General features: G+C 37.9%; 1 protein-coding gene across 2 annotated transcripts; it reads right to left on the bottom strand.

Moving 5' to 3' along the window:
* Positions 1-6,348: 6,348 nt before the first annotated feature.
* On the bottom strand, positions 6,349-12,045 carry LOC110724982. Of its 2 annotated transcripts, none has more exons than XM_021904464.1 (8): positions 11,658-12,045; positions 9,483-9,871; positions 9,320-9,388; positions 9,031-9,183; positions 8,035-8,100; positions 7,198-7,272; positions 7,006-7,065; positions 6,349-6,912 (listed from the first exon to the last, which is right to left on the bottom strand). In XM_021904464.1, the coding sequence occupies exons 2-8, from the start codon at positions 9,831-9,833 to the stop codon at positions 6,742-6,744; spliced, it is 945 nt and encodes a 314-aa protein (XP_021760156.1). In that variant the 5' UTR covers positions 9,834-9,871; positions 11,658-12,045; the 3' UTR covers positions 6,349-6,741. The 2 variants fall into 2 exon arrangements, with proteins under 2 accessions (XP_021760156.1, XP_021760157.1); XM_021904465.1 differs by having other exon boundaries at positions 9,320-9,385; positions 11,658-12,042.
* Positions 12,046-25,622: the final 13,577 nt, after the last annotated feature.

Below are 25,622 nucleotides of genomic sequence, written 5' to 3'. Positions count from 1 at the left end.
TAAAAATAAACGAGCGAGGCTCCGATACCGCTGTTGGGGTTTGGTGAGTCCGACTCACTACGGAAACAAACCCGAAAACAAGACCGCACTCGCAATAAATAAAACCATAAACATAATTAAATTAAACACATGATTAAGATTAAACGATTACCTTTTGGAGCGTGCTTCGCCCGACCGAATGGGCTCTTACTTGAAAGCTTAGCCCCAAAAACACGAGAGCCTCAGACGGAGATCCACCCGCAAAAACGACTACCGACTTTTAGGTCCGTTACCTCGAGGTTAGCGAGGTCCGACCAGAACCTGAGTATTATATGAGTTTAAGAGTTTTTGCTAATGCAATGATCTATTAAACTCCTACTCAAGCAAAGAATTCTCAAGCCATGCTTTGGCTATATATAAGGAAGGATAGCTTGTGAATTCCACTCATCTTTCAATGTATGACTTTTTCACAAAAAGATCCCACATGGAAAGATTGAAGAATTCAAACCTTAGTTAAATAAACCAAGGAACAAGTAACAAGTGCCACAAGGTTAGGTGAGGACCACTTTCTCACTAGGTCCCCAAGGCATTTCACATGCATTGTGAACTAACCATGTATCAGCCAACCTTGAGCCCCAAGTTGGGTTCGGTTGGGCCACTTTCTTTTGGCGCGTGTCCATGACCCATCACCCGGGTCCACGGCCCTTGCCACATGCGCTGCCACCGTGGCGCGCTGCCAACGTGGCACGTTGCCACTTGGTGGCTGCCACTAGGCAGCTGCCACGTGGCACGCTCCTATTTAACGCGCTTTCCTAGCATTTCGTGTGGCTAGGATTTTACTTGTTACTTGAAGCGTTTTCCCGTCTTGCCAAATCCTAAATTTTGACTCGACATTTGAGATTCTCCGATGCTCGGTTTCGACGCTCCAAGCTCGAATTTCCAAACATCTAAATATTAATTACTCGAGCGACTCATTAATTTCTTCCGAATTAATTCGTCGAGTCAGTTCGTTAATTGCTTGGGTGTGACCTTACTGAATATATTAGCTTTCTAATAATTCTGAACCCACTATCAGAATAATACACTTGTTCGAAGGACACCATTCCTTTCAGGCCGGACGTCCAACAACATGCCAAGTCCATGCTTGGAGCCATTTCTAAGATGGAAAAGGATGTCATGATTGCCATCCATGGCATAGAGGTGTTCAACCTGGAACACATCTTAGCCTTCCTGTCTAAGGTATAACATCTCCCCTTAATTTCCAAGTGTTTTCCCGCTTGTGTCCCTAACACACCGTTTGCACATTACAGGCTATGCTGAGGGTTGATGGACTCAAGAGTCGTACACTCGAAAGAGAGAAGAGGTAAAACGAACCAATAAAGCGGCTAAAGATTTCGCATATGTTGCCCAATATCGAACTACAATAAATGAACTTGAAACTAAAGCCTTCAAAATGACGCAGGAGGAAAACATCAGGCTTCTAACAGCTGAGGTGGAGACTACCAAGAAGAAGGCCAACGACTTTGGGGCTGCCCTTAAGAATGCTCAGTCAGACCTCAAGGCTCTAGAGGGTGCTGATAGTGAGAACAACAGCCTTAGAGTAGACGTCGCCCGCCTGAAAAACAAGATGGCCCAGGCTCAGGCTAACTTCAAGGTCACTCTGACGACGGAACAAAAATGCCTCGTTGAGGAGAATGAGACCGACTACGAATCGCATGAAGATAGCTTGGGAGACGTTACATCCGGGGAAGGAGTACGACATTTGGGCACTGCCTTACCAATATGCTGATGAGGTTCAATTAGCACGAGATGAAGGCAAGCCGGATCCAGCCCGTTTAAAGTCTGGGCCAACAAAGAAGTTGATGAGAGGGAACCAATTCAGAGGGCAGGCGGAGGAGGAGAGGAGCAAGTGCCAAAGGAAAATATTATCCAAGACTCTCATGTTCCTCTGCCTGAGACAGACGCTCAAAACCACCCGTCTGCACCTCAATAGTTCCAGCTTAGTTTTTCTGCGGCACTATGCCAATTACTTTTCTAATGCCTGCGTGTCGTGTATTTGAATGTAATGAATCAACAATTTAATTGTTTTTTGTTTTTACCCGAATGGTTATCTAGTCAACATTTCCTCCCAACTATTATGGCCGGGTTTTATTTATGAAAGTACCGACTGAGTCAGTTTTGATTCAATTTGCTTCAACTAATTTTTTTTAAAAAATTTGCATTTTATATTTTTGTGTATGTATGTGAATTTGCCTAACTTATTAAAAGCATGCGGCAACCGACTGTACTTGCACCTGGGCAGCTGTGTGGTTGGTTTCAAAACTTGATTGATTGACTTGGGAACTTTTGATACTTTAAAGAGTATGAGATGTTCCTAAGTCAATCAATCACAATAATGATTTCCCCAAACCAAGCACACAGCCGTCCAACAAGCAGAGCAGTCGATTTTGTACCGTGTGGGTTACGTGCAATCCAATTATACTCTATGTCCGTTTGCCCCATTGGGAGGACTTGTACAATTTCGAGAAATAATCTAAGTAAGAACTTTGGCCGGTCACCTGCTGATGTCGTTAGACATCCGGCTCTCATAGACTTAGTCGTTCTTTAGATTACTCAGGTCAGACGACTAAAAGTTGACCAATTAGGTCGTTCAATCTTTGTCGTTTATATGCATTTGTAGAGCAATGTGCCACCCGAATGGGAGATTCCCTTTGCGACAATTCCACCCTGATGGGCGTCGTCGGATGCCTTACTCATATTGGAGCAAACAAATTTATAAATTTAAATATGATCCAGCCATTGGCCTCACATCTTCGCCAGACGTTCATTTAGCCATAAGTTTTTGTACTTAGTTTTTTATTTCTTAGTTTTCAAAAGTGTGCTTTCTGTACACTATACAGATGGTATTTTAAACATTCCGGATGTACATAAAGCAACAAATAAAGCAATTGGAAATAAAAGCATCTTTTCATTAAAAGGCTTTTCATTTACAAAAATTAACAACTCAGAAGTAGTACTTTTTGAGGTTATCTACGTTCCAAGTTCTAGGCAGCCGCCTACCATCTGGGGTTTCCAGGCGGTAAGTGTCGTTTCTAACTTCTTCATAAATCTAGTAGGGACCTTCTCAATCAAGAGTTAACTTTCCCTGCCCATTGGCCCTATCGGTTGCCTCCATTTTGCGTAACACAAACGAGTCACCTTCTTTTAGGGGTCGTTTGTGTACTCTTTTGTTGTAGGAACGGGTCATTCTAAGAAGGTAAATCTCATGACGCAAGTCGGCATTGCCCATGCGCTTTGGGAGTAACTCCAATGTTAGTCTCATGGTCTTCTAGTTTGCCTCTTCATCGTATAGCATGACTCGAAGAGTTGGTTCATAATGCTTGATGGGCAAGACGGCTTCAGCACCGTAAACCATGAGAAATGGGGTTTCACCGGGTACCCCTTTTTAGTCGTCCAGATGGCCCATATGACATGAATTAATTTTTCAGCCCATAAACCACCGACCCTTTCTATTTTCTTCGTAATGTCGTCTGATATGAGTTTGTTGAAGGCTCCAACTTGACCGTTTGCTTGGGGTCGGTCGACTGATGCAAAACAATGTGAGATCCCCTGATCTCCCAACCAAGTCTTGAGCTGGGGCGTTTCAAACTGAGGGCCATTGTCGAAAACCATAGACATAGATACCCCAAATCGGGTGATGATGTTCTTCCAGATGAAAGAGATGACATCCATTGTCTTGATATTCTTGACCGCCTCTGCCTCAACCCACTTGGTGAAATAATCCATAGTCACCAGAATGTACTGTTTTCCGCCTAGAGTAGGCGTATACGGACCCAAGATGTCCCTGGAACGAATGTGCTTAGAGATGAATGACCCGCCAGGGGCCACATAAGTTTCGACTTCATAGTTGTTATCTGAATCATAGTCCGTATGGACCTCCCCATCGACCGTAGTCCGTTCGGGTTCAGATGGCAGTACAAAATCTTGAACCATCTTAGAGGTACTCTCTCCATAGACGACGCCAAATGTTTTGGGTAGGGCTGGCAATCCCTGACCCGACCCGATAACCCGAACGAACCCGACCCGAAGTTACTGAGAGAAACCCGAACCCGACCCGATCCGAACCCAAATAACCCGAATTCGACCCGATTTGACCAAAATTTCATATTTCGTAATAATTTTAAGTTTTGCACTATTTTTTATTATTTCTAAGCATAACCCGAAATTGACCCGAAATTTGACCCGAACCTGACCCACTGACCCGAATTGCCACCTCTAGTTTTGGGTGTTTTTGGTCCATCGGGAGAGTTACATCACCAAGACTAGTCTGGCGTTGTCTGTACCTGCAAGACACGAAGACTTCGGATGGTAAGAACTCCGCCTCCGACGATCAAGTTAGTCGTAGAAGTTGAAAAGGCTCGGAAAAGGTAAAAGTAAGATCTTCTCGGATTCCAAGATCATGTGTTTTCTCCAATGTGAGAGAATGTAGGGTTGTTGTGATAATTGTAGGTGTCCCCAAAACGGGGAGAATCTCCCTACTTATAGGTTCATTGGTAAATTTGGCCTTGATTAGGTCACTCTAACCTAATTTTGATGGGTTGCGTCGCATTGCAGCTTTCTCGGGATTTGGGCCCTGAAGGCCGTCTTTTTTCAGAACTCTGGGAGCTCCACGTGTCAAGTAGGGATAGGTCTATTTTGGCCTTATCTTGGGCTGACACGTGTTGCCTTCTGGCTGGACCACGTGACATGGGTAATTTTTACCCAAAACAATACACATTCACGACTAGCCTCATGAATAGTTATAATCTCATAATGGTTAGAAGAAGTAGGAGTTATGGTTTGTTTCATAAATCGCCAAGAAATGGCAGTATCATCATAGGTAAACACATATCAAGTTTGTGATCGAGCATTATATGGATCACATAAATAACCTGTAGATAAATAATCTGCATCTACAAAACCAATTAAATCTTCTTTGGACAATTTAGAAAAGTATAAACCCATATCTTTCGTACATTGGAGGTAATGAAGTACATGTTTAATCCCATTCCAATGCTTCCGAGTTGGACATAAACTAAACCTTGCTAGTAAATTTACTGAAAATAATATGTCAAGTCATGTATGGCTAGCAAGGTACAGTAATGCTCCTATCGCACTTAAGTATGTTACTTCTGGACCAAGAATCTCTTCATCATTTTCTCGAGGGCAGAATGGATCCTTCTCTACATCTAGTGATCTTACAACCATGGGATTACTAAATGGATGTGCTTTATCAATAGAAAACCTTTTGAGAACCTTCTCTATCTGTGTTGATTGATGCACAAGGATACCATTCATTAGGAACTCAATAAGTCAATTTGTAATCCCAAATAGAATTTTGTTTTTCCGAGATCTTTACCATGAATTCATAATAACTAACCTAGATTGATCTCTTCAGGAATTTCGTCAATTTCCATCACGTTAAATGCAACAAATCAATGGAAAAAATTAATAGGGGAAAAAAATCAAAGAATAGAGGAGAGTTAAAATAAGAATTAGAGAAAAAAAAAGAATGAATTAAAATTGAGAAAGAAATAGAAAGAGATCAAATTAAAAAAAGAAAGAGAGATTCTATAATTTAGGAAACAAAACATTAACAAAAAAAATAATACTCATCAATATAATAGTCCTATATCGTATATGGAATCAATCACATAAAACAAAAAAGAAATTTATATATATATGGAATCTTGCATTAAAGTAAAAAAACAATTCAAAAATAATTATTAAATTTTTTTGATTTTTTTTAGGAAACCGTCTACTATGATTGCATAAAGGGGATAATTTCTTTACTTAGAGTCATGTCATCAATTCACAATTAATTAATTAACCAATCAGAATTTAATATGTATAAAATAGAAAATACAAACTAAGTTAAAAGTGAAATACATTCAGTATAGGTAGATCTTTTTAAAACGCCCAAATTTGTATAGTAGGGGACTAAAAAACTGAAACGGAGGGAGTAATACAAAAGTTAAGATGGCGGGAAGAGCAGAAGTAAAATGAGTTGTGTTTCATTCATATACACTGATACACATGCATTTAGTAAGTGGTTCACCTATACTAAATGGACCAGGGTCCATAGAATTCCTAAAGAAAATTTCAGCATTACTCAAAACAGAATCACAATTTTTTTTTTTCTTCTATTTTTCTGCACATAAATATGTACACATCAGTACATCACAAATGAAATCAGCATCAGTCACAGAACTGGTTTAAGTCATAAAATATGACTGAAAAACTTCAAGTCGTAAAATGAATTTCTGATTTTTCAAGAAAGTATTCAAGAATACATTCTTTCTCCAACATTCCTACATTTTGGAAAGTAACTTAGTAGCAAAATAAAGTATCACTTTGATTCTCATAAGATTCAATAACAATTTTTTGCAAACAAGCAAAATTAGTTCTCAAGTATCAAGTCATTTGGATATAAAAAGAATGTTACTTCGAACAGAGAAATCATGTCCATAGCTACTTACAGCATAACTAATATGGAAGTATACTGAAAACCTATTTTCTTCCATATGTCTAAAATTTGGGTTCAACCAAACGCGAGTAAAGTTAATTACATGCCATTTGCCTTTCTAAGAAAGCAATACCATGACCAGAAGTTTCCTACAGTTAATAGGTTTTGAGTAGTTGGGGAAAAGTGTTATTATATGCACAAGTTTCTTAGCATATGCAACAAGAATTTCTAGATAGCTCGAGCATGACTTACAAAATCTACTTTATGTTGCATAATAATGCATCAGTGGAAGCCATGGGAACCATACAGAGACCTTTACTCTCGAAAAGATTATGTGCTGCTACTGGATTCTCCTCTAATAAGCTTCCAAGAATTTCTTCAAGAGACTCACCAAACATTTGTTCATGTGATTGGTAGTGTCCATAACCCTGGGAATTACATTATATTATATTAAAACAATTAGACGAAATACTTGCGCCTTCACAGGACGTAAAAAGAAACTATTGGAAAGCAGAAAGCACCTCATCAAATTTCAATGGACCAGAGCTTGAATCACCTCCCAGTCTGCTTCTGCTCAATTCCTGGTTGTTAAATTGCGTGTTTAGTTTCTAGACTTTCTACCACAAATATCAGCGACAATTGCAAGCATGCCAGGATGTGATATACATGAATATGAGGGTGCAAGTGAATGATGCCTGACAGTCGGAAAGTACCTTGAGTTGAAGCTGCAAATACTTGATATGACCAATGACATCATTCACAACAGACTCTTGGTTACCTCGTTTATCCTGCAGCATCCAAACAGAAACAAAAGAAAAATTCAACAGACATCTACAAACTACCAAGTAACAACGTTTTTAGCACCAAAAATGAACAATGATGTATGAAGCCTAGCAAAAGGAGTGAGCAACTTTTTGATAATAATCTTTAAAAGAATAAATCTATGACAAACTATTCTAACTAAAAAGATCTAAATCAGGAGATTAAGTAATTAGAACTTAGGAAGATGAAGCTACTAATGGTAGTCAAATAACTGAGAAACAAAGCACACATGGGACTATGAGAGCACTAGCTCTTTCAACGCTTGCTCTCAGAGTAATTAGGTATCTATTTGTACCATGTATGTTAAGAAGTTTGTAAATATCACCTTACATCACCATCATTTGCATCTGAAGGACTTGCATCACTATACTATTATTACAAATAGAATAGACACTCAAGCTGGAAACTTTTAGAGAGTGTCGTTCTACTGCTATCCCTTTTCTGTCTCCCTCTCTACAAATCTATTACTGTCAACCCACGGTCTATACGAAATCTCTTCCCCAAGATAAAAGGGTAAAAATTAGGTAAATTATAATGACCAAAACACACACACACACACACACAAAGAAAGGAATTTTTTTTCTCAAAACTCACAAAATCAAGAAACAAAAATCAAAAAAGCAAAGTTGCCAAAGTCTAATTATGGAAAAAAAAAAAAAAAGGTAATTTACTGCAACAGAACTAACAAATACAGATATATACAATTTAGAGCAGTAAACAGTAAACACCTTGAAGGTTGCAGGAAGGAGATCATGCAAATCTTGCACCCTTTGACTGATAATGAGTCTACGACGCTGCACAAAGGAGAGAAGTTAGAAAGCCAAACAATCATTCACCTTTTGCACAGATTACTAGGAAGGTGGATAAAAAATGAAATGGGGTTTGATTGATTAATGGTGAATTTAAGAAACAAAATAGTGAAATTTAATTGATTAAAAATGACTTGACTGGTGAATAATTAAAAGATAATAACAAAAAAAAAAAAGATAGTGAAGAAATGAGACTTTTTATTTATGACAAGATATTTTGGGACTTTTATTTGGGAACAAAGGGAGTAAATCAAAACTAGTTAATGGCCTTGGGTGATGCCTTAGTTACCATACAAATAACAATAATTATGTCCTTATGCATAAAATTTAAAAGGAGCACAAGTAATATGACATAGCCTAAGGGTTGACTCTCTAAAGTTGAAACATGAGATCATGGATTCAAATACTGTACAAACTACATTTCTGACTCATAAAACTTATGTAAATGACATGTAATAAAACCCAATGAAAGGAGAGAACCATGTGGCACATAAATTTGCTTTGGAACACATTCTATAACTACAAACACCAATTAGAAGTTACACTTTCAAAGTTAGAAAAAGGAAATAATTTTAGGACTAAAATCAAGTTTACATGGCAAAAGAGGGAGAAAAACTCCCATGTGAAAGTATATGGACATGTTATTCAAACTCAGGTTCTAGTTCCTTTCATATCATCATTAAACAGCATCAAAGAAATTGCAAAAATCCTTAAAGAGCAGATTTCAAGTGGGTGTATTTTATAATATTGTCATCAATTATTAATGGAGGGGAATCGTCCTAGATAGTGGTAAAAATTGCAACAGGCCATCTACTTGAATTAACTCAACATGAAATGCTGAAATTTTCTCCAACAATAGCACTGTACATGATTTACATTGCTGACCCATATGGTCAGCAAAGCAATCTTACTTACAGTTTCAGCTTCTTTTGATCGTTCTCTGTTTGTTCTGGACACACTTCTCAATGTTACTGGGGCTACATCAGATGTATCTGCCTCAACTTTCACATTTGACAGAAATTCATGGGTGTCATTTACGTTTCCTGCTTGTACTGGAAACACAGGACTCTGTTGTATTAATTGCAAACAAGATCAGCTACACTTGAAATATTATAAAAAATATTTAAGAAAATATCTGGTAGAGAAAAATAAGTTAAAAGTAAGGATAAAGTAGGCTGTGGAGAGTAAGTTTGGATGTATTCACCTCAACTTGTTGCCATTCCATATCCATATATGATATAGGTTCTTCCTTGGGCATCCATTGATTTAACTGCTATATTGTAGACAATTAATGCTTGAATTTCAACTTCCAAACAATTTCATTTTGTATACAAGCACCTTTAGCATAGTTAAACAATTGAACTCACCACAAAATTGTCTAGTCCCCCATGTCCGCTGCTCTCTTGTGGCCCATAGAATGGAATGCTTGATCTTAGAGCTGAAATGTCATAGTTTTGCGCTTCCGAATGATCGATAAAAGGATCAGTACTCAGAGGAATATGGGTGAGACCAGCCAATGCATCAGAATGTGTGACATCAGTAGCATTATATATTGTGTTCATCGGGACCTGAGAGAATCCATTAGCAGCTAGAATTGTGTCTCTATACCAGAATTGGCTGTCCATCATAGCGCTGGTCTGATCTGCAGGAGGAAAGGGTAAAAGATTCCCATTGTAGAAGTCAGCACCACTGAAAGGTACTTGCTCACTGCAGACCATTTCTTTCCCAATCACAAATGGAACTTCTTTGTGGATCTCTGCTGCAGCAAGAAATTGCTTAATTAATATTATTAGAAATAGATAAGAAAGATAAAGTGGGAAATAGATTCATTTCCAAATACATGAATGCTTCTAAACACATCAGAGTGGAAAAATCATTATGACTACTACCAAACCTTCATCTCAGTAGAGAAACAGAATGAATGACGTTCATGGAAGGATCTCCAACATCAATGCTTTCTAGAAATAATGAAAATAAATAATCTTTTTAGATACATAGTATCCCGTGTTTGATTCTAAAAAATGTGCCTTGGGACAAAGATGATCGAGAAATCAAAATATATGTTCCTAAATAATTAAAAATAGCTAAGACATTCCTCCCCAGTACCCACACCTATTTTTCAAGAGAGCAAGTTTTCAGGACCAGTGCAGCATTTATATCAATGAACTTCAGCCTGATGCCGTGGCAGGAGCAGGATCAGTCAAATCGTCCGCTTACCTAACACAGTTACAGTATCTTGCCATTTTGTAACTTTAATGCAAATGCAACACAATAGTCAAGAGCATATACAGAAGCACCTTTAGAAACAAATTCAGAGCTCTAAGACATAAGTTGACAGCTTAGGATCTACACTTCCTATAATAGATTTTGGTCAATATTATACAACTATTAGAAACTATTGAGCAGTAAACTATCATAAATAGGTTCTTTGGTAACAAGCGAAACAATTTGGAAATTGAATGAGCGGTAACAGCCAAACAAGTACAAAGCACAAGCCAACAGGAAGAACAAGTCAACAACAGTGATAATACGGAAAATGACACCCAAATCAACAAGTTAAGCACACAAAATGACACCCATACAAGTACTAAACATAAACCAACTCGAAAACCAAATCATCAATATGGCTATGTACGGACCCAAACCACCAAGTAAAACACCAAACCACCAAGTAAAGCACCAAAAATGACTCCCAAACAAACACTAAATACCCAACCAACAAGAAGACCAAATCTACAATACGGTCATGTACAGACCCAAATCAACAAGTAAAGCACACAAAATGACACCCAAACAAGAACTAAAAACAAAACAACATGAAGACCAAATCAACAATACGGTCATGTACGGACCCAAACCACCATGTAAAGCACGCAAGATGACATGGCACCGTATACATTAACATGTCATACATATGCAAAATTAATGTCAAACATTATTAAAAGGTTCACATAGCCATGGCAGGAGGGGCAGCCGCCCCAAGCCTAGGAAGAAAAGCCTCACTTCGACATTTTTCCATCCTAACATCAAAAGGGTTCATGGTTAAGGTGGTTAATAGTATTGGGGTTCAATGAGGGGTGCTAAACCTTCGAGCCGAGCCTGAATAAGAGCAGGTCTGGGCTTGGCAGGCCCAGCTTAAACTCGAAGCTCGACGAGCCTAAAAAACCCAAGCTTGTATCAGGTTCTAATAATCACAAAATGACTCAAAACTCAAAAATGCAACACATTTAGTAAACAAAATGGACAGAATTATCGAATTTGGAAAAAAAAAAATTCATATAAAATTATTCAAGATGTAAACTGCATATGCCAGAACTCCAGCAACAAAAATGGTTCGTTATAATCTTCTATAAGTTCAGTAATAATCCAACTTAGAAAGTTAGAAGAACCCTTAAACGAATGAGTTTACTGATAAGCCATATTAATGGAAGAAATTAAGGTCGGTGAAACTAAGCCCTACCTTTGTTGAATTGAACTAAGCCCTCAGAGAAAAAAAATAATAATTAATTAAAAAAAAATAATAAAAAAATAAAACTGCTTACCTCAGCTTGAAGCTGCTTCAATGGAGAAGTCAGAGAAGCTTTAGTAGAGGAGAGAGAGAGACTGGTGCAGCGTTAAAATGAAAAACTCGTGAGAGGTTAAAAGTGAAATAAGGTGGCAAAGTCGTACGGGAGCACTGTAATATTTTGGGGTAAAATCGGAAGAAAATACGGGTTTCTCGAGCTAAGAAACATTTTTTAAATTTTTTTTAAATTTTTAATAGTGAGGAACAAGCAAAGAAAAGCTAAAACACAAACTAATTAAAAGGAACAAAAAAAAACTCCGGAATACAAGCCTTCCATGCCAACCAATGTGTCGGAGACACCCAATGTCGGGGGACCTTCCGAATCCTACAGATTTCAATCGTCGAAACAAGAGCCCGAATATCTCAAATTAACCAGTAAAGAGATATCTCATCACGTTGCATGTGAGCCAAAATCAAACGTAGTTGTTCACAATATGAGTAAATAAGGATTCTCCGGAATCCTTTTGAAAAAGCATGACGGAACCCCTAGAAACAAGCTTGTAACTCGGAATGGATAGCAAAAGACAACAGAGAGGCCCGAGCACCACCGCCACGAACCGAAGATAAACCATAATATCGAAAAACCAAACCTGCTCCAGCCAAATTATCCACAGGAGACCAAGCCCCATCACATAGTAGACAAATATCAACCCAGAAGAGGAGTCCCCACAAAAGTAGCCTCAAAACTAAGCAAGAAGGCCTAGACCGAATACCCTCAATCGAGAAACATTCTGGTGTCGAAAACGTACATTATTACGATAAAGCCAAATGGCCCATAACATGACAAAAAAACGCACCAAATTCTCCCAATCCTAAGCTGTCCATAACAGAGAAACCATAGTGAAAATTCATTAAAGGAACGGAAGACGAACAGACCCTATTGTTGAAACCGAAAGGAACTGTGCACCCTTAATGAGGACGAAAAGGAAAAATCTCTAAATAAATGACCTACTATCTCCTGGAAACGGTGACAAAAACAGCAAACATAATCCACTGAAATGCCACGAACTGCTAAGATAACTGCCACCGGAAGATTAGAATGAATAAGTTTCCAACCAAAAACTTTCCACTTAGGAAGAATAAGGAGACCCCAGAATTTTCCTTACCAAGAAGGAGGAAGTAAACCCCGAGAAGGACAAGCCAAAGTCTACTAAAACAAGAGAGCATAAGTCGACTTTGTGGAGAGCGAGCCATCCCTAGTGTATTTCCAATACACAAAATCATCCATAAGTTCCAAAGGATGGTCCAAGCTTAGAATCCAAATAGTCGTTGGATTATAAAAAAAACCAATGGACTTTCGAAGAGTCACACGCGTTTGAACGCGGATCGATAATATCAGACACAAGAGTCGAAACTTCCGACTGACATAAACCAAGTTTGAAATGAACCGAACCACCAGGAGCCCAGTCATCCACTGTAATGCGAACGCTCCTCCCACTGCCCACCTTCCAACCAACGACAGGGCCAACTACATAAACATTGTGGTTGTGTTTGGTAAATACTACCTCCGTTTTTTAGTTGGCACGTTTTGTCTTTGGCACAATTTACATATATTTTTTTTACTTTGTTTTGTGCTTTATACGTAATGAAAATTATTTTTTGGTGCAGATACGTAATGTAGGATTTTGTTAGATTCGTCACGATATATGTTTTCAAAATATCAACTTTTCATAATTTTTTTGCTTATCAGGTAATTAATGATTGAATTTATGCATTGGCAAACGTGATTACAGAAATGTGTTAACTAATAAGAAACGGATGAAGTGGCTTATTTGAGTAAAATTGAAAGGTTGTTATATACACCCGGGTGTATGTACCATACACCCATAAGTATTTGTTCTCATTTTGATGATTGTTTTTCATTTATCATCATATGAAGAGCAAAAACTAACTTTAGGTTAGTTTGGTGTACGGTACACCCGGGTGTATATAACAAATTCTAAGCTAATTTGAACAACATTCATTTATTCACTATAAAATAAGCTAATTAAAAGTTATTGGTGGAAAGTTTATTGGAATAATTGATTCTAATAATCCCACCTTTGGTTGGTTCGTTGTTAAATCGCACCTTTTGATTATTATCTAATAATCCCACCTTTAGGGGCAATTTTCTTCTATTGGTCTCTAACTTGTTGGTAACCAGTTTTGATAGGTGAATATGCTACATGTCAATTTGTGATTGGTTGATTTTTTTTAAAATAAAAACTAAAATATTAAATAAATAAAACCTCAACTACCCAATCCCCATGCTACCCCATCCCTTCACACCCCCTCTACCCTCCGACAGCCCCCATCTGCACCCCTACCACCACCAGAATCTTCCCCTCTCCACGACCCACCCAACGACAACGCCCTCTCACCTTGATATCCACCACGAAACGCTAAACCCACCCCCGAAAACCACCCCGTCCCCTATCCCCACCTCGAAAACCACACGTCTTCCCTTCAACAATGCTCAAAAACACCAACATTCTCCAAAACCAACAATTCAATCCCTTTATCATCAAATTAAGGACCCCCCACTTAGATACAAAAATGATAACATGTAAATTGATATGAAGAAATTGAATAATTTAGAATCAAATTCAATTAACACAAATAAATAAGGTAAAAATTAAACTTGAGATAAGTCACGAGATTGTTGCAGCAAAATTATCGGTGACCACAAGGAGAGAAAGAGGTCGACAGTCGAGAAAAGAGGGTTTGGGTTTACGATTTCATGGTGGATTTCGAGGAGGGAGCATTGTCGTTGGGTGGGTCGTGGAGAGGGAAAGATTCTAGTGGTGGTGACCAGTGAGGGTAGAGGTAGGGGCTGCTGGAGGGTGGAGGAGATAAGAAGGACGACTGAGGAAGTTGGGATGGGGATGGCGTGAAGTTTGGGTGGCTGGGTATGTTTTGCTTTTTTCGTTTTTTAATTTTTTTGACCAATTGCGTTATAACACATGTCACTTAAATTTATATATTAAAAAAATACCCATATAGGTAACCAGTCATAAAGGATCATTAGAAGAGAATCTTATATAAAGGTGAGATTTTTAGATAATAATTAAAAGATGGTATTATTAACAATGAATTGGTTAAAGGTGAGATTATTAAAATCAATTTTTTCAAGTGTATTTAAAGAGTTTGTTCCACTAAATAAGATTTTTTTTTTTATAAAAAAAAAACCCCTCATTTTTCATTAACTTATTCAATATTTTATGGTGAAATAACATTTATACCACCCATTTATTACTCTTTATTCTTTAAAGTAAACTCCCATTTTTTGTTAGAAATTTTTATTTTCCGAAAATACCCTTCTTTACAATTACTAGGGAATAAAAAAAACAATTATTTTTTCTTAATCACCAAATTCTTTTTCTATAAAAATAGAGAAATAAAAGCTTTAATATATAATAAAAAAAAAATTTGCTTCCAAGTTCCTCTCTTTTTTCAATTATGCAGACACCTGATTGTGTCTCCACAAAAACCAAACCCAGTGATGAATACCTTTCACATTATTGATTATCGAACGAAGTGAAAGTGTAAAAAGTCTTGTGATGCGGTTGTTTTAATAAAAAATACTTCCTTTTTGTTTTCGAAAATGTACTCTATTTAAGATAATGTCCAGTCCAATTTAGTTGGGTCCATGATAAGGGTCTAATAATAGTGTAGTTGGATTGAGCTCGAAAAGAGCTTTCTAATGAAATATTATAAGCCCAATTCCGATAAATAATGAGGAAGTTATGACCAAAATACTAAATTGGGCTTGAAATGGTTTTATATGGCTCAATGATCAAGTGGAGGACCCATTAATTAATAATCTTAAAGTCATTAGGATTGAATTTAATCTTCTAGAATAATCTAGAAGGTTATTTTGAGTTCTAGGGAAATTAGGATTAATAGTTATATTTTCAGAAAATAAAGAATTCTATATTGATTAAAACGAGTGTTTTAAAAAAGATTAAATATGATTTTAAAAGAAAAGTATGGACTTAATCAAATTTGATTAGATTAAGGATTCCGTACGGATTCTAGAAAACGCATTCACGAGTCTTAGACACACCTGGCCAAGCTAGAAGTTGCCTTCGCCCTAGACATGAAAGGTTGATAATTTCTGAGGGTTTTGGTCTCAAATCCCTATTTCAATTATTTAAATTAATGGTTTGATTTGATATTTTCCTTGAAGTTACTAACTGTAGGGAATATTTCAAGCATTACCCCAAACTTGAACCCCATTGTGATCATACACTTAAGCATGGTGGCGTCAAAGGGAAGGAAGCTAAAGCAAAAGAGTCGCCAACAAGTTTTAGGAACTTGTAACCCGTTCACAAGGTGAAGGTTACACCCCTTAACGATCCAAGAGATCGTTAACTCCAATAGGTCTGGAACCAAGACTGGAAGTTCGGGGATGAAGATACAAATCCAATATAAAAGAGAAAGAACCTGCCCTAGCAATAAGCCTCTACTTTATTCTTTTCGTATTCATGTGCGCTTTCTGGCTAACATGCAATCATTAGGTTTACCCTAAACCTGTTTATCTATGTTGGTTGAATATTAATGCACAAATTAAACTATTATTGGCGATCACTTGAATTATAATCATATTAACCTAACAAGATTATTAATTATCTTATTAAGCGTGATTACAAGTACAAATTCCCTTTAAACATGCATAAAAGGCGTGATCAAGCAATAACAATAAATAAAAATCAAGCAACATAATAATAATAATAATCATCATCATAATAATATAATAAAAACAATCATAATTGAAATGATCATGTTAAAGCATAATATTAATAGTAAGATCCTAGGCATGATACTAACAAGATTAATAATAAATCCTAGCATGTCACTAAACATCAAAGATCAAAGTTTTAGCCCTTACATAATACTAACATGCTATTAAGAAAGAAAATAGGAAGCATCATAAAAATCATAATTGATATAAGGAACTTATTTCTTACCCTAAACATCAAACTAAGAAATGCATCCTAACATGATACTAGGAATCAAAATAACAACCTAAGTATGAATTCTACATCAAAATATCAATTAAACAATTAAAACACTTACTTGGATGCCTCGTACCTCTTTATAATAACAAAATACACACGTTAGTAACTTCAAGGAAAACATAAAACAAACAATTAAATTAAATAATTGAAATAGAGTTTGGGACCAAACTCTTAGAAATATCAAACCTTTCACGTCTAGGGCAAAGGCAACTTCGAACTTGGCTAGGTGTGTCTAGAACTTCTGAATGCGGAATTTTGTTTGTAAAAAGGTTGGTTTAGAAAGAGAGAGAGAGAAAATCAAGAAATTCTTGATGAGAATTGATGAGAGTTGATGATTAAAAACGGAGGTCTAAGAACGTTATTTATAACGAAATAGTCCAGAATCGATAAAAAGAATCAGAGTTTGAAAAGGAATAAAACACGCCTCTGTCGCCAACAACAGGGTCTGCCGCCAGGCGACAGAGTCTGTCGTTAGGCAACAGCCTGACGTTTGGCACTGCAGAAGGTTTTCCACGCGTTTTCTACTTTTTGATAAAATCAAGTCGTAAAAGTCCGTACGAAGGGTAAAATCGTAATTTCATTCAAAACACTTCTTTTATTCCAAATAAAACTCATAAAACATAATTATCAATCCCAATCCCATTTGGATTCAAAAGAACCTTCTAGAAGTTTCTAGAAGACTATAATCAATCCTAATTGCATTAGGAATGATAATTCATAATATGCCCTCCTCTAGATCATTGGGCCGCATATAAAAAACCAAACCGGGCCCAGTTTAGTAATTTTGCCATAACTTCCTCATTATTCATCGGAATTGGACTTATAATATATCTTTGTAAAGATTTTTTCGAGCCCTATCCAACTACACTATTATTGGACCTTTGTTATGGACCAAACTAAATTGGATTGGCTATTTTCATAAAATAGAGCAAGTTTTCGAAAACAAAAAGAGAGATTTTTAATAAAAACTAACCACAACATTAGAATTTCCACACTTTCACTTCATTTGATTATGATTCGACGCAAAAGGTATTCATCACTGGGTTTGGTTTTAGGGAGACACAAATGGGTGTTTACAGAAGCCCCCACTTTGACTAAGTTTGTAGAAACGCAAGTTTCAAAAACAAAAGTCAAAGTAGCGATAGGGACGGAGAATGATTCAGAACGCTCTGCAACCCTAAATCATTCTTGTAACGCCAATACCTTCACACTAGCGTTAGTTAAACAGATGAAAGAGTTAAGATACGCGTATCTTTCACCGTCGAGCACACGTCTCTGAAGGTAACCGATTTGTTGTGACGATCTTCCTCAAGCTAGGGGATACGGCCTGAAGACTACTACGCTTGAACAACCTCCAATTTTCGATGTGATAGTCTTCTGCAAGCCAGAGAATACTATCGAAGATTTCTTCACTTGAAACGATCTTCTACCGCCTTGTGACCATCTTCCGCAAGCCAGGGAACGTGATCGAAGAATATTGACTTATGAAGAGCAATTGGAACTCACCACAAGTGCGGATAGGTATGTGGTTGGTCACAGACTTGATTTATCATGGTGTAGAAAATCTAGGTTTTTGGAATTCTTGGATCTTATCAAATTTCAAGGGTGGGAAAATTTTCTGTCTGTTTCATCTAAGAATGTGTCGTATCCTGCTACAATGAACGAATTTTGTAGCAAGTTTTCTTTAAACAAGCTAGAATTTCTAGTGAGATAAACAAAAAGAAAATCGAGTTCAATGTTGAAAAATTGGGCAACATTCTGCAAGTTCCCACTTAGGGTTTTGAAATGTATATCAAGGGAAAGTCTACTGTGAAAGTTGGAGATTACCTAGGGGGTGACATTGTTGAATTCTTAGGAGGAAAAAGGGGGAATAATGTCATGAATCACAATGACTTAAGTCCTCTAAACAAACTGTTGTTTAATTTGGTTAAAAAGACGATTCTCCCTAGGACTCAGAAAAAGAATGTAGCATGGTTGATGGACATGGCCATCATTTTCTGTCTAGCAAAGAAAATCAAGATCAATTTTCCTTCGTTGATGTACCAACATCTGGCCCACTGTGTTCCTGGTAAGAACAAAGTAGGCTATGGAGTTGTGTTATCAACTGTTTTTGAGACTTTGGGAGTGAAGCTCAAAGGAGTTTATGGTTGTTTGGAGGAAAAGGAAGAAAACGTGATAAATAGGAGACACTACTAGGTTTAAGCTCGGAAGTAGTGAATGGGTCAATTAGACGAGTTGAGGAGAAGAAGGCAGTCAGTGAGAAAAAGAAAGAAAACGAGGTGGCTAAGGGATCAGTGAGGAAGAGTAGAAGGTTGGCATCTACTGTTGTACCTCAAACATGTATGGAGAGGCCACTGGTTTTAGATGAGGATGAGAACAAGGTTATGGCAGGACAGGTGGCTGAACTTGCAGACAGGGCTGAAATAGCATAGAAGCAGCTTAAAATAGCAGCAAGTCAGATTCAGAAGTTAGAGAGGACTGTTTTGGGACTTGAAAACAGTCTCAAGCTTCAGAAGCTCGAATTCCAAAAGACTATCAAAGATCTTGAAGACAAGTTGGAGGCTATGTCAAAGCAGACTATGGAGGATAACAAGAAGATTCTGGAACTCCTTCAGTCTTAGTCTAGCCTATCCTAATCCCAGCCTACCTAGCCTCTTTACATTTTGCTGTTTATGACGAACATTTTCAATCTATGTTTTTAAATGTTTTGGGTTTGTAATAATTTTTGAACAAATTTGGCAGGATGTTAACTTCTTTTGTTTTAAATGGCTTATTTGGAACTCTACCTATGCATGTGTATTATTGTATGTTATGAAAATATATGCAGGAAAGTGGAACTAACTAAAGGGAACTAGTCAGCGCTGCCTTCAGTTTGCCACACTCGATGAATTGCTTGTGGGGCCGTGTGCTAGATTCTTAATAACCTTAAAAACAGAGCTTTTTGATAATGCCAAAAGGGGGAAAAACAAGAAAGAAAACTTGGAGGCTGAATTCATTATGGGTTCTAGTTGAGAAAGCATCATAAATTTCCTCTGATATGATGCCAGTAGCTTAGTTTCTATTTAGTTTCTTTTAGTTTTATATTTCTATTCTGTTTAATTTGTTTTTTTTTAGTTGTGCGTTTAATTTTTGTCAATAAACAAAAATCCAAAAATACATCCTCCTATTTGTATTAACTTTTCTATAGAGTTTGCTTAAGTTTGTCATCATCAAAAAGGGTAAATTATTAAAGCTTAAGTGTTTTGATGATGATAGACTTAAACTAATAAGGAAACTCAATTAATAAGGGTTTTAAAGTATTTGATTAGCACAAATGAAGTAGACCATGGTGGTGGAAGAGTAACTCAAGCTAAGAAGATGTGAAGAGCCCTTGTAGAAAAGTTAGTCAAATTAGAAGAAGAGTTCTCTAACAAGAACTAAGTTCCTTAACAAGAATGTTCCCTAATAGGAACTTGGAAGAGTGCAAGATGAAGACAGTAGGTTCTGGAAAGAACTCAGTCTGCGAAGTTCCAGTTGAAGACTGGAGCAAAAATGATAGCAGGAACTTGGTCCTGGTCTGCGTGAAGCCCAAGTAATTTAATATTACAAAAATACGATACAACAATATTTATTTAGTTAAAATTTTATCTTCTAGATTTATTGTTAAATATGTTAAGTAGATATGCACAAAACTTATTAGAAGCATGACAAGTTTATTTGGTAAATTTAATTAACAGAAAAGATAAAAGATAGATTTTAAGAAAAAGATTTTCAAGTTATTTTATTTCTTAAAATCGGTTTTAACAAAAAGATATTATTCTTTTTGCTATAACTTATCTTATCTTATTTTCCGAAAAGATTTTCTTTAAAAATATTTACATAAAACTATATTGTGTGATTTAGTTAAATTAACTTATTTATCTTTTGAAAAAGCCTACTTGCTATACAAGTTAATCTTGTATAAATAGTTGAGATCACATTTTCATAAGTTTTTGTGAGTTTTGCGTGAAGAAATCTCTGAGCTTAATTTGTGTAAGTTTTCCAAGCTTTTAATCTTGTCATATTAGTTTCGGGTTTCGTGCATTTCTTGCCTAACATATTCTAGGTGTTTACATTCTTTATTGGTTAGGTTATTGGGTGTGTGTGTGTGAAAATTATATTTCATACAGGTGTGTAAGCTTTGAGTGAAAAGTTGTGAGGTTGTACTGTGAGAGTATGAGTGAACTCGAGTGTGGAACTTGGGTTGGGTAGGATAGAGTCTACTGTATAGCAAGTTCAATCTAGAACTTGTGAGTAAAGGTCTGTTTTATAGTGGATTGATTTTGTTTTGGAAATCCCTTAGAAGGGTTGAGGTTTTACTTTCAGTTGGGACCTGAAAGGTTTCCTCGTAAAATCTTGTGTGTATTGCAAAGTTTCTTTATATTTTGATTTATATTTTGCAAAAATAGTCACTAGGAACTCACCTACAATTCACCCCCCTCATGTAGTGTTCGTTTCAACTAACAGAGATCATTTATATAAAAGAACTGGCCTCCCCTTTTTTTAATAAATAAATAAAAAAAGAGAGACCATTTATTTAAGAAAAGTGGTCTCTCCTTTATTTTCATCTCCCTAAGATTGTACCTAAGAGACCATTTATTTAAAATATTTGGTCTCTTGAAACAAAGAGACCATTCATTTAATTAATGGTCTCTTAATTAAGGTCTCTTCGGCCAATTTTAATTTGTAGTAGTGCAACACAATTCCCAAATTAATCACAATCAATCAATCATACAAGTTTCAACCATTTTCTATCCAAACAACTACTCAAGAATCATCATCTATCAACAATCAACTAAAGAAATCAATAATCAACAAAATATCAAGAACAATTACATTATTAAGAATCAAACATCAAAATTAAACCAAAAAAACATGAAATTGAACAAAGCAATAAGATGAGATAGAGTGAGAAATGCTCATTGATTGATTAAGAAGATCTTCAATACAATTGTCACCATTGAATCTTCAATCTCTCAAACTACCATTGAAATCCCTCACTTTTTCTTTCTAAAACTACTCCTAAACTATCCCTAAAAACTAGAGAGAGAAGCTCTCAACCTAACCTAAGATATAAGAGAGAAAGTCCCCAAACTAATCTAAATATCGTCCTTAAAATAGAAATGACAAGGCTAATTTATAATAAAACGAGCGAGGGGAAACAAGGAAAACCGTGCGCACGCACCCCCTTTCTGTGCGCACGCACCACCCAGGTCGCACTCGCGCACAACTGGGTCTGCGTGCACGCACCACCTATGCCGCGCGCGCACCCCTTCTTGGTGCTCGTGGCCTTGCTTCCTCCGCTTGCTCGATCGATCTCCGTGCTCCCGATCATCCGTATCATTGGTTTACTCAAGGCGATGCTCGTGAGAAGGTTAGCTCCTTTATCTTCCAAGCACTTGAACATTCCAAGCCAAAGCATTGCTTCCAAGGTCTTTGTGTTTGCGAAGCTAGCTTGAATTGCATGTTTGGATTCCCAAACTTAGCTCCATCAACCTTCTTGAATTGCTCGAGATTCCTCCTTAATAATTAAATCTCGAGAAACTCGACACACCTATAAAACAAGTTAAAGAAACAGAGAAGCGAGAGAAAGAGCCGAGAAATGAATAAAATAATAAGAAAACCATTAAAAGCACGCATTTCTCTAAACTAACACACAAACACACAAATCAAGCATTATTCTCTAAAAACACGACATAAAATACTAAAATCGATCATAAAAATAAGAAGAAAACCTAGCCTAAGAGTGCCATAAATGGCACGCATCATTCATCTATCAGCTGGAAACTGACCTGACAACAATCCACAGCCCAGTTCCATTTGCTAAATGGGGCATGGACTAACTAGGTCCTTATACGCCTGCACCAAGTGGAAAGCGCTATATACGATGGCTGTGGATTATTTCACCAAGTGGGTGGAAGCAGAGGCGGTCAAGAGCATCAAGACAAAGGATTTCATCTCTTTCATTTGGAAGAACATCATCACCCGGTATGGGGTACCTACATCTTTGGTGTTTGATAATGGCCCTCAGTTTGAGACGCCTTAGCTCAAGAATTGGTTGGGAGATCAAGGGATCTCACATTGTTTTGCATCAGTCGGCCGACCCTAAGAAAACGGCCAAGTTGAAGCCTTCAACAACCTCATCTCAGACCACATCAAAAAGAAAATTGAAAAGCGGGTGGTTTATGGGCTAAAGAGTTAATTCATGTCCTATGGGCCATCTAAACAGCTAAAAAAGGGGCAACCAGTGAAACCCCATTTCTCATGGTTTACAGCGCTGAGGCCGTCTTGCCCATCGAGCTTTATGAGAGAACTCTACAAGCTATGCTTTACGATGAAGAGGCAAACTAGGAGGCCATGCGGCTATCATTGGACTCACTCCCGGAGCGCAAGGGCAATACTGCCTTGCGTTATGAGATTTACCGTCTGAGAATGACCCCTGCCTATAACAAGAAAGTGCAAAAATGGCCCTTAAAAGTTGGGGACTTTGTGTAGAGAAAATGGAGGCAACCGGCAGGGCCAATGGAGGCAACTGGTAGGGCCAAATATTGAACGACCAAATTGGTCATCTCATAGTCGTCTGACTAAAATAATCTAAGGAATGATTTAGCTCGAATACCGTATACCTAATGACATCAGTCGGTTGCCGACTGAAGTTCTAAATTAGATTATTCAACAAAATTGTACAAGTTCCCCCAGTGGGGAAAAGGGACATTGAGTATAATGGATTGCAGATACCCGAGGCGGAGGAGATGAAGTGCATCAGTTCCGCCGCCTGGTCTGACGGCTGCCCGCTTGAGTAGTTGGCGGCTGTGCGATTAGTTTGGAGCAATCACTACTGTGATTGGTTGAATTAGGAACTTCCCATACTCTCTAAAGTATCACAAGTTCTTAAGTCAATCAATCGACAAGGTAGTGAAACCAACCACACAGCTGCCCAGGGGTAAGTACAGCCGGGATGATACCTGTCGCATGTTTCTATTAAGTTAGGCAAATTCAAGCATATATATAAGCAAAATTTCAGTGCAAATTTTAAATTTAGAAATGTAAAACCGACTTATTTGGTATTTTCATAGATAATCCCGACTACTGAGAGCCGGAGAGAAATGTTAAACCGGAACACCATCTGTATAAAAAATTATTATTGATTTAAACATTCAAATGCTTGGCAGGCAGGCCGGAAAAGCAGATGGCATACAAGAAAGCTTAATTGGCAGGCGTATCTAGAGCCTCATTCCCTATCTCTCCTGCCAGTGGTTGAGCAGAGTTAGCTGGAGCATCTTCCTTCTTTTACTCTTGCTCATCACCGCTTGTAGTCTGAGCTGGCTCTTCCTGATTGGCCAAGCATTGAATGTTTCTGGATGGTGTCTGCCATCCTCCTTGGAATTGATAACTTCGTCAGCATATTAATAAGTCAAGTCCCAGAGGCCATAATCTTGCTCCGGGGATAGGGTGTCCCATGCTAGCCTCATGCGCTCCTAGCAGTCGGACTCGTTCTCCTCAACGATCCGCTCCTTCTCGGCTATAAGGGTTGCCTTGAAGTTTTCCTTAGCCTGGGCCATCTCATTTTTCAGGCGGTTGACATCTGAACGGAGTTGTGTGTTCTCCTAGTCAACTGCCTCAAGCGCCTTGAGGTCCGAATGAGCAGTTTTCAGTGCGACATTGGAGTCTGAGGTCTTTTTCTTGACCGTCTCCAGCTCAGCCATTAAGCGCCTAATATTGTTCGCCTGTGTCATTTCAAATGCTTTAGTCATAAGTTCAGTTATTGTATTTGAATAGAGAGCAACGTCTGCAGAGTCTTGCGCTACTTTATTGGCTTGCTTTACCTCAGTCTGCTTGCGCTGCCATGGTCTTTTCAGCCTATCTACCCTCAGCAAGGCCTATGGTCACAAGCAGAGTGTTAAAAATCAAAACAGGAAACTACTTGAAAAATTCGATTTGAAGAGTCATACCTTAGACAAGAAGGCACTGATCCCTTCAACATTGAACGTCTTAATGCCCGGGATGGCGTCCTTCTTTCTCTTGGGGACTACCTCAAGCATGGACTTGGCATGTTGCTTTACATCCGGCCACCGGGGGGAATATGCATCACAACCAAGATTGGGTGAGTAAGCTGCATAAGCGACACCTATCTCCAAGCGGCTCCCTAATGAACCCTCTGAAGTCTGCTGTGAGTGAGACTTCACCCGCATGGGCCAAGGCAACTCAAACGGTGACCTAAAAGGACTAGCCGTACCTTGCTCAATTATTTGCAGGCTGTCATCACCCATGGCTATGGCAGAGCTTCGAGCCCCATTGGGCTTTTCATCCGTTTGAGGCTTCTCATCTGCCTAGGGTGTCAAATTGCGCCAAATTTCTTGCCTAGGTCAATTCCTTGGCCAAAGCCTTACAGATTGATGCTCTTCCCCCCAATGGCCATGCGGGCTTCTTAATCGGAAGTTCAGGGACAGTCTGAATAGACGACACCTTTTGAGACTTGGATGGGCTGTCAGCCGCCTCATCCGTCATTCATTTGAACAACTTTTGAAAAGAGTGGGGAGCCTCCTACAAGGTAAATAGCTCAGTGAGCACACAACCGGAATTGAGCCGCTTCTACTAGAAGGGTAAAAAAGAACAAAAGTAAATAGGTCAAACGGTTGATATCTAACCCTTGGCAGCAAGTTCCTTCCTCTATTTTTCCGCCTTGTCCTAGCAAATCTTGGCTGCAGACCTCTTGGGGGTCTTTTCCTCAGAAACCATGTCTTTGGTCGTTTCTGCAAGCAAAATGTCTATTAGAACACACATGAATAAAATTTAAGAGCACAACATAGATACAACTGGTACAAGTTAGACATATGTCTATCAAACATTGAGCTAAGACCGTGTGCAAACAAAAACGCCTCGTCTCTCAACCAGATATGCTAGGGAAGGTAGTCAGTTTTGAG

This window comes from Chenopodium quinoa, unplaced genomic scaffold, assembly GCF_001683475.1.
Source record: "Chenopodium quinoa cultivar QQ74 unplaced genomic scaffold, ASM168347v1, whole genome shotgun sequence".
In the NCBI taxonomy this organism is placed as follows: domain Eukaryota; kingdom Viridiplantae; phylum Streptophyta; class Magnoliopsida; order Caryophyllales; family Amaranthaceae; genus Chenopodium; species Chenopodium quinoa.
This window is presented reverse-complemented; position numbering and strand designations above follow the sequence as displayed.

Coding starts and splice junctions, on each gene's coding strand:
- LOC110724982 (XM_021904464.1), bottom strand. CDS start 9,833: ATGGTCTGCAGTGAGCAAGTACCTTTCAGTGGTGCTGACTTCTACAAT. Junction 9,389..9,482: donor GGGGACTAGACAATTTTGTG/GTGAGTTCAATT, acceptor TCTACAATATAG/CAGTTAAATCAATGGATGCC. Junction 7,066..7,197: donor ATTTGCAGCTTCAACTCAAG/GTACTTTCCGAC, acceptor TTTAACAACCAG/GAATTGAGCAGAAGCAGACT.